The sequence below is a fragment of the Phodopus roborovskii genome, unplaced genomic scaffold, assembly GCF_943737965.1.
Source record: "Phodopus roborovskii unplaced genomic scaffold, PHOROB, whole genome shotgun sequence".
NCBI lineage: Eukaryota > Metazoa > Chordata > Mammalia > Rodentia > Cricetidae > Phodopus > Phodopus roborovskii.
Window position 1 is genome coordinate 56974097 of NW_026126480.1, and position 9161 is coordinate 56983257.

A 9161-nucleotide genomic window follows, 5' to 3' on the forward strand; every position below is an offset into this window, starting at 1 on the left:
GTGACTCTGTCTTCCTTCCAGAGCAGACTATAGCTAAATGAAAGGATGAAAGGCTTATGAATGTTTTCATCATCATGTACCATTGAGGAAGTGTTTACCCATATGAACATTAATTTTCCTTTTGTGTTTTCTTTACATATTGAAATAGTGTAACAAATTAGTTTGTGTATGAGGCTGGGGTCTAGGTAGCCTACGCTGACCCTGAATTCTTCACCTTAATAAGTAATGGGAGAGTTTGCATCCACTTGCCATGGTGTCCTGGGGCTGCAGACGTGCATCACTCCCATAGGTTTATGTTGGTGATATAAACCAATGCATACCAGACAAGCACTCTACAGATTGAGGGACTTCCCCCACTAAATATGTAAATTAAGTGTAAGTAACTGACAATGTATAAACTTGGTATCCTTTTACCTCAGAAAACAGATTTACATTACCATTCATAATAGTAGCAAAATTATGGTTATGAAGTAGCAAGGAAACTAGTTTTATGGTTGGGGAATCACCACAACATGAGGAGCTATATTAAATGGTCATAACATTAGGGAGATTGAGAACCACTGGAATAGACCCAGCTAAACTGGACTGACACCTGGCAGACCATAGATTCCATTCATTGGTTAAACAAGTATTGAACGACAGTTTCTTCGAAAAGCCAGCGCTGGGTGCCCGAGGCTGAAGGGTGAATGGGTGTCACATGGGAAGGGGCGGGACTTGTTCTCAGTTCCAAGCTCCACATCGAGCTAGGTCCCACGTGTTCCCACCAGAGTTCTGACTGCCACCGTGAACGCTTGACGCAGCGGACGTGGCGTCATCTTCCTGGTTGGTCTACCAGTAGGAGGGACCGGAAGTTACCTTGGGGAGGGGCGCCACTGGCCGGAAGTGGTCCCTAGTGGTGCTCGGAGATTCAGGTTCTCTAGAACTACAGGGGAGTGCGGGGAAGGCGGGGCTCGGGGCGGGGCGGGGCCCGCGGGAGGGCGGAGGGACGGGTGGACCTGTCCCCGCCGGTCCCCGGCGGACCCCGCCTGCCCCGGCGGCGGCCATGAAGCTGAAGCTGAAGAACGTGTTTCTTGCCTACTTCCTGGTGTCGATCGCCGGCCTCCTCTACGCTCTGGTGCAGCTCGGTGAGCGGGGCGGGGCGGGATGCGGGGGCCGGCCCTAGGCGCAGGGGATGAGCCTAGCAGACGGCTGCTTCCCGCTCGGCCCTCTGGACAGCTCTCGGTGGCCCCATGTCTAGAACTCTCCGTGGTCTGCATCTCCACGGATGGCAGCCAGGCCGCGAATGACGCCGCCGCCGCCCCTGCCGGGCAGGCAACCCATTTCTCACCTCTCCCCTCTCTGCTGCCTCAGACCCGTTCACTGACAGAATTTTGAGAATCCTATGTTCCTTCTCCCCTCAAGCTCTTGACCTGCGGTGCTTTCCCCCCAAAAGCTATCTATTTCTTATCCTTTAGGTTTTAGGCTAGATGTCACCGTAGAGAGCACTTATAACCACCTTAGCTCAAGTAGCCCTTCTTAGTCCTGATCCTTTTTATTTTTCCCCCGAGACAGTTTTTCTCTGTGAATTATTCCTGGCTTCCCTGGAACTCACTCTGTAGACTAGGCTGGCCTCGAACTCACAGAGATCCGACTGCCTGTGTGAGTTTGTGAGCGGTTCAGACTTTTCTATTTCTTAGTCTAGAAGATAAAATTAGGATTATAGGTAGAAAGAGTAGAAGGACTGACAGATAATCATACCAATATCCAGGTTAAATTCGTAGCAGGGCTGAGGGTGTAGTTCAGTGTAATAAAGCACCAGCAAGTTTGAGGCCCTGGGTCGGAGCTTCGACAAAGGAAACAAAAAGTGACAGATGGACGTGATTAACAATGAAGAGTGAAGAGTTGAACCGGACAGTGGTGGACCCAGCAGTGAGTTCCAGAAGAGCCAAGGCTACACAAGAGAAACCTTGTCTCAACAACAGAGTTGGATATGGTGACCCACCATTTGGAAAACAGGACAGTGGGTTACCGTGTGAGTCCAGCTTGGGGCTATATAGCAGGGCTTCTCTGTGAAACAGTCCTGGCTATCCTGGAACTCGCTCTGTAGACCAGGCTGGCCTGGAACTCAGATATCCGCCTCCCTCTGCCTCCAAGTGTTGGGATTAAAGGCCTGCACCACCATAGCCCAACAGCAAGATCCTATCTTAAAACAACAATAAAAGATAAAGAGGTCCTGCTAGTGAATTCCCTGTCACTACCCCCTCCCCCCAAAAAAGGGAAGACCTAAATTGGTTAGGGGTTAAAAAGATTTTGGCTCTGAGTTGTTGAACTACTTACTGTCTTGTGGTTGTCTGCCCCAATTCCCATTCCCTGTTGATGCTTCTTGGGACCAGGCCAGCCATGTGACTGCCTCCCTCCACTTCGAGCCGCAGCTGAGCAGCTTCGACAGAAGGACCTGAGGATTTCCCAGTTGCAGGCTGATCTCCGTCGCCCACCCCCTGTCCCAGCCCAGCCCCCTGAGCCCGAGGCTCTGCCCACTATCTATGTCATTACCCCCACCTATGCCAGGTACGGCTCTGGTGCACTCAAGAGGTCTGCATTTACCAAGAAGATGCATTAATGGTCAATTTGGGGAGGCACTGAATTAGGGGGCGATCCTTAAACAAGAGTTTGCAAAATGTTATGATGAACGATCTGCCTTTACTCAGATTTGTAGGAAAATTATTTTTCCAGGAGAATGCACAAAGGGATAACAGGAAGTAGATTACTGAGTTACTGGTAAACTTTTTTTTTTTTTTTTTTTTTTTTTTTTTAATATTCCCTGAGGCAGTATTTCTCTGTGTAGCTATTCTGGAATTAGCTCTGTAGACCAGGCTGGCCTTTAACTCAGAGATTGGCCTGACTCTGCCTCCCAGAGTGCTGGGTTTAAGGCTCTGAGTTACTGCTGAAACTTTAAGATAGGACAATAAAGTTGGGAAGGAAATTCAAGCTTGACAGTGAATTAACTCCTCTTAAGAATTTCTTGGTTAGAAAGTTCTAACACTTTGATTAGTGTGGTAGTTGATATCTGTAATTCCAGCATTTGGAGACTGGTCACTACTGTTTTGCACCCATCCTGAATAATACAATAGACTCTGTCTCAGAACAAATAAGCTCACAAATAAAAAACACCCAACAACAAAAGCAAACCCCGGAATAAATTAAAAAAGCAGGGGTAAACAAGTCCAAGGGGACAATATTGCTTAGCATTTACTAGGCCCTGACAGTGATCTCAAGCAGGGTGTTGTAGAAAGGGGCAGGTAGTCTGACAGCTTTTAGAAATGTTTTGCCAGGCAGTGGTGCCATGAACCTTTAATCTCAGCACTCGGGAGGCAGAGGCAGGTCGATCTCTGAATTTGAGGCCAGCATGGTCTACAGCGTGAGTTCCAGGACAAATAGACAGCTAGTGCTACACAGAGAAACCTTCCCTGTCTCAAAAAACCAAAAACCAGGGACTGTGCTAGATGATTGTCTTTTAAGTCAAAATCTTGTTTTAATACTGAGAAAACCAATTTAGGGGTGTAGTTTGGGACCTGCAGCCACGAAGTCTGTTACCGTGTTACCATGACTTCCTGGACTCAGATGCCTGATCCACCTAGTCAGACAACTGTAAACACCATCCCTCACATCCACTTACACAAATCACTTACTCCCTCATCATCAAACCAATGGTGAGGAAATCCAGAAGACAAAGCACCTACTCCTAGTGCTTTCTTTAAAATAATTTAATTTTGAGATAGGATCTCACACTGGCTAGGCTGGCCTATAGCTTACTATGTAGACCAGCATGGTCTACACTCACAGAGATTTGCTTGCTTCTGCCTCCTGAATGCAAGGACTAAAGGCATGTGCCACCATGGCCAGCCCATCTTGTTTTTCTAAAATATATCTTTGTCTGGGAAGTACAACTTGGCTGAGTGCTTGCTTAACATGTGCAAGGCCTTGGGTTCCATCCTTAATGTTGGAATAAATAAATAATATTGTTGTTCAGAATTCAAATGTAGCAAGAAAAATTGTTGAGTTTGAGGCTAGCCTGGGCTATAGTGTGAGGCTGCTCAAAAAGCAAAAATATGTATAAAACTTACAAAATATTCATCTAATTTTATTTTATTATTATTTTGTTACTGGTGATTGAACCTCATACTGGCTAGGCAAATATGTTACCACTGAGCTACATTTCCAGCTTTTATCTAGCTTACATTTTTTTTTTTTTTTTTTTGAGACAGGGTCTCTCTATGTAGTCCTGGCTGTCCTGGAACTTGATATGTAGATCATGGAAGCCTCAAAGTCCAAAGAGTTAAACTTGCCTTTACCTCCCAAGTACTGGGATTAAAAGTATGCATCACTATGCCCATTTTTTTTTTTTTTTTTTTTTTTGATTTTTCATGACAAGGTTTCTCTGTGTAGCCTTGGCTGTTCTGGAACTCTCTCTGTAGACCAGGCTAGCCTCAACTCACAGATCTGCCTCTGCCTCCAAAATGCTGGGATTAAAAGTGTTTGCTATCATCGCCTAGCTGTGCTCATCTTCTTTATCCAGTTTTATTCCTGAGTAAACTTGATGTTCAGATTAAGCCATTTCCCAAATTATGTTACTTGATAAAACTGAATATTTAAGGTATGGTATCCCAGCACTGGGAGACAGAGATAGGAACAGGAATTCAAAAGCATCTTCACTAGGATGTGGTGTTTGAGGCCAGCCAAACAATGTGAGACCCTGTATTGAAAACCAGAACAAACTACAAAATATTCAAACCGAGATCTATTTGATTCCAAGTCATGTGCCCTGTATTCTTGCCCCAGCTTGAGTCCTCAGGTTGAAGTGATGGCCAGGTCTGGAAACGCAGGCAGGTCAGCATCTGTATGAAGTTGATACTCAAGAGGGAGGCAACTGGGCAGTCTCTTGATTCTTTTTTGAATCCCTGATGCCCTGAGTTCTGTCTTTAAAAACATGCATACATCCAAATCTTGGGCACTGGTGGAGGAAAAGTCAGGGAGATGCTAACAGTGGCCAGGAGCAGCTGTTGTCCTAAGTACTGTGGGCCAAGGTTGCCTGGCCCCTTCCTTCCTGCATCTCTACCCCTGCAGGCTGGTACAGAAAGCAGAGCTGATTCGGCTGTCCCAGACCCTGAGCCTGGTGCCCCGCCTACACTGGCTGCTGGTGGAGGACGCTGAGAGCCCTACCCCGCTGGTCTCGGGGCTGCTGGCTGCCTCTGGTCTCCTCTTCACACACTTGGCTGTCCTAACCCCTAAGGCTCAGCGGCTTAGGGAAGGCGAGCCAGGATGGGTTCGGCCCCGAGGAGTAGAACAGCGCAACAAGGCCCTGGACTGGCTCCGAGGCAGAGGGGGTGCTGTTGGCGGGGAGAAAGACCCACCACCACCAGGAACCCAGGGAGTGGTGTATTTTGCTGATGATGACAACACCTACAGCCGGGAGCTCTTTAAGGAGGTGAGCCCTGGATAAAGATGGGGAAAGCGACCAGGTGGCAGCAGCTTCCTTCTTTATCTTGCTTACCGGTGTTGATATAGGCTGCTGGATAAAGACGGGGAGCAGTAGGGGAGAGGTGACAGAGAACAAAGTGGTTCTTTCCCCTGGGCCACCACTCTGTTTCTTTTCTCATCTCCATTAGATGCGTTGGACTCGTGGTGTCTCAGTGTGGCCTGTGGGGCTGGTGGGCGGCCTGCGATTTGAGGGTCCTCGGGTACAGGATGGCCGGGTTGTGGGTTTCCACACAGCATGGGAACCCAACAGGCCCTTTCCCCTGGATATGGCGGGATTTGCTGTTGCCCTGCCCTTGCTGTTGGGTAAGCCCAATGCCCAGTTTGATGCTACTGCACCCCGGGGCCACCTGGAGAGTAGTCTTCTGAGCCATCTTGTGGATCCCAAGGACCTAGAACCACGGGCTGCCAACTGTACTCAGGTAAGAAGATGGAGAAACCGGCCCTAGGATGAGCAGTTAATGGGAGGAGTGGGAATGGGTGTTTGAACCAGAGGAATCCCTCTAGATCTCTGATCAGCTTTGATTCTATTCTGTTGAAAAGACTACTGAGAGTCAGGGCAAGGCTCCTGCCACTTCATCTTACAGACTTCTGTGAACCCTTGTGTATATCAGAGGGTCAAGGAACAAAGCCCCATTTTAGAGGCAGTAAAGTTCCCCACCCCCATACTTCAAACATTGTATACCAGCTCTGAATGTAGAAGGGGGCTGGTGGAGTCCATTCCAGATCACAGACCCCAGGGCTCTGGGCATGGCTGGCTCTGACCCTGAACCTTCCTTCACAGGTACTAGTATGGCACACACGGACAGAGAAACCTAAGATGAAGCAGGAGGAGCAGCTGCAGCGGCAGGGCCAGGGCTCAGACCCAGCCATTGAGGTGTGATGGCAGCCTCACCCTGACTTCTACCTTATTTTAGGCACATACCTTGTGGGACTGGGCTCCCAGCCAATCCAGGATGTGGTTTTTAAAAAAGACCTGACCCCTCAGAACCAGAGGCAGCCCCTCCAACCACAGGGTGTGGCCCAGCTGCTTCCCTCCCTTCCCCCAGCCTGCCATGTGGCACTGCCCACAGGCTGGGGACAAGCAGCTGTTGTATCGAGCCAGGTCAGCCCCATGTGGGGTGGAGCAGGACAGATGGACTTAGGAGGGAGGGTGGCTGAAGGAACTGGGTAACTTATTGGGGACAAGCATGCACTGGGGGGCTAGAGGAGCTGGGCTGGACCCTCCCCACCTGAGCATGCGGATTCCTTCCTACCTCTAGAATAAAGAATCTCAACCTGGAGGGCTTCGTGTTTCCCTTCACTTGGCAAACCTTCTTGCTGGTCTCTAATCCCAAGAGATACAGGCAACCTGTTCCTACAGGCTGGTTCCTCCTCTGCACAGACACATCAGTCCTTCAGGCCCCATCCCCTAGACAAGAGAGAGCAGTGGCTTCCATCCAAAAACTTTATTTTAGAATCTGTACACTAGAAACAGTCTCTGGTCCTTTGGGTGTCACTTTTCTGTCACTAATTTATTCTCATCTTGGTGGTTTTGGCTGCAGAGGCTGGGCTTCAGGACACCTGGACTCTTCGTTCCAGTCTATCTCTGACTGCTCTAACTCTTGTAACCCTCCAGGACTTCTCCTTCCCTGAGCCTGAGTAAAGAATTACAAATTTTCCATATTTGCCCCCCCCCCACTTCAGGTTACTAGGCCTCAGGTAGAACCTCCTTGGGAGGTTCCTCTTCTGGTGGGGCCTCTTCAGGTGCTGGCTTGTGGGCAGTCCCTCCCTGTAGCCATGCAGCTTTCAGTATATCTCTCAGCCCACCAGGAAAAAGATAGCCCTGGGCCTCTTCTTCCCCATCAATGACTCCTCCAAGCCCCTCAAGGGCTGTCTGCAAATACCGCAAGCCAAGGAGCACTAGAGCCTGTGGGGAAGCAAGTGGAAAGAGCGATGGTCAGTGCATTGAGACCACAGGGCTGGAAGTGGGAGGAGGTGGGGCCCTCGGCAGACTGACCTGCAGCAAGAAGGTGACAGCCAGCATGCTTCCCAGTGTGCCTGACAAACCCTGCAGGTGCCCCAGCAGCACCTCATGACACCCTTGGGCCCAGAGGTTTAGGTTGGGCTGCCGAGGATCGAAGAGCGGATGGGCATAGGGATCTGAGAGTCGGCTTTGCAGGCAAGGCCGGGGTGAGTGGGGGTTGCAACAGGAGAAGGGAACTCCATCAATTAGGTATAAACCTTCCACATTGCTCTGGATCCGGCTGCAAGGGCATAGGCAATATAGTTAGATGGCTGCAGACAGAGGCCTAAATGAGCAGCTGAGGGCAGGGACAGTTGGGAAAAAAATACTGTAAAACATCTACTGAGTACTTTACTATCCAAGCATGCTTAATTAATTTATCTCCATAACTTTGTAAGATAGGAGCCTATCTACAAGATAAAGACAGGTATAGTTATCATTTTACAGGCGAAGAATGGGCCCAGAGTGGTTTGGCAACGTGCCCTGGACAGCATAGCTGATAAATAGAAGAGTTGTAATCGATTCTCTCAGCCATATGTTCTATTGCATGTCTGGGTGAGAATTTCAAGACAAAGGAGGCAATCTAGGGAGGAAAAGGAAAAGAGAAGCAAACCAATCACTCACTCAACCACATCTTGGTCACTGGGGTCCAGGTAACGATTGCTGACCCATTGGACACCAAACCAATCCTTGTAGCCATGACGTCCGCAGCAGCGGTACCTCAACTGCAACTCATCCATCAGTCGTTTGGCCTGACAGTGTCCAGGCACCTCTGTGTCCTTGTAGTGAATCAAGGCAGCCTCCAGGCCTTCCTCCAGTCCCTGGTGCAGACTTACAGGCAAAACCAGGGTTAGCCCCAGGGCAAGGACCAGCAATCCCCCGCCTGCTGTAGTGCCAGCTGCTAGCAGCGGACTCAGGACCCCTCGCCAGGGAGGGTATCGAGCTGCATCCAGACTCGCCCGGCTGGCTCCTGCGCCCCCTAGTCCAGTGCCTAGAGCCACTGCTCCTGCTGCCAGGGCAGTCTGGGGCAGGGCAGGGAATGGACAAGAGGGAGCCAGGAAGGTGCCAAGGTGCCACAGCTGTGCCAGGAGGTGCCCGCTACAGAGGAGGGTGAGGCCACCGGCTAGTGCCAGCAGCCAGGAGAGGAGCCAGAGCCCCTGCGCCAGACGGATGCGGGGTTGGAGGGGCAGCACCACGGGCAGCACCGGCGCCATCTCCCATCTCTGCCCAAAGAAGTGAAGAGCCGTCGGGGGTAGGGGTTGACTGGGGCGTGCAGGATGCTGAGTCAGCCCAGCTTGGCTTCAGCGCCACTAATGCCATCCTGACCCCAATACCCTGGGCATCCTCCCTCTCCAGCCTTAATAACCCTCTGCTAGCCCCAATTCAGGATGCCTTAGTCTTGCCCTTTAGGAAAGGCCCCGCCCCCAGGCAGAAGGCCCGTTTCGTGACCCCGCCCTGGCCTTTCGCGGAAGTGAGAGTTTAGAACGCCCGGCTCTGGGTTTAGAGACCCAGACCTCAGGCTCTGCGTTCCCTCCCAAGTCCTCTGGGAGCCTCGGGCCCGGAAGCCAGGCTAGAGCCTAGCGGGGTGAGGGGTCAGCCGGGTGTCCCCGCCCCGGACCAGAGCCTGGGGGGGAGACCGGAC

The 9161-nt window shown here is 50.6% G+C and overlaps 2 protein-coding genes across 2 annotated transcripts; one reads left to right on the forward strand and one right to left on the reverse strand.

Annotated features, from left to right (window-relative positions):
- The first annotated feature begins 897 nt into the window (after nt 1-897).
- B3gat3 (beta-1,3-glucuronyltransferase 3) lies at nt 898-6797 on the forward strand. Its single transcript, XM_051193901.1, has 5 exons — nt 898-1124; nt 2373-2547; nt 5104-5464; nt 5646-5936; nt 6299-6797. The coding sequence occupies exons 1-5, from the start codon at nt 1043-1045 to the stop codon at nt 6395-6397; spliced, it is 1008 nt and encodes a 335-aa protein (XP_051049858.1). The 5' UTR covers nt 898-1042; the 3' UTR covers nt 6398-6797.
- A 150-nt stretch (nt 6798-6947) lies between these two features.
- On the reverse strand, nt 6948-9144 carry Rom1 (retinal outer segment membrane protein 1). The gene is made up of 3 exons (XM_051193911.1): nt 8144-9144; nt 7514-7760; nt 6948-7423 (listed from the first exon to the last, which is right to left on the reverse strand). The coding sequence occupies exons 1-3, from the start codon at nt 8731-8733 to the stop codon at nt 7205-7207; spliced, it is 1056 nt and encodes a 351-aa protein (XP_051049868.1). The 5' UTR covers nt 8734-9144; the 3' UTR covers nt 6948-7204.
- Between the last annotated feature and the right edge of the window lie 17 nt (nt 9145-9161).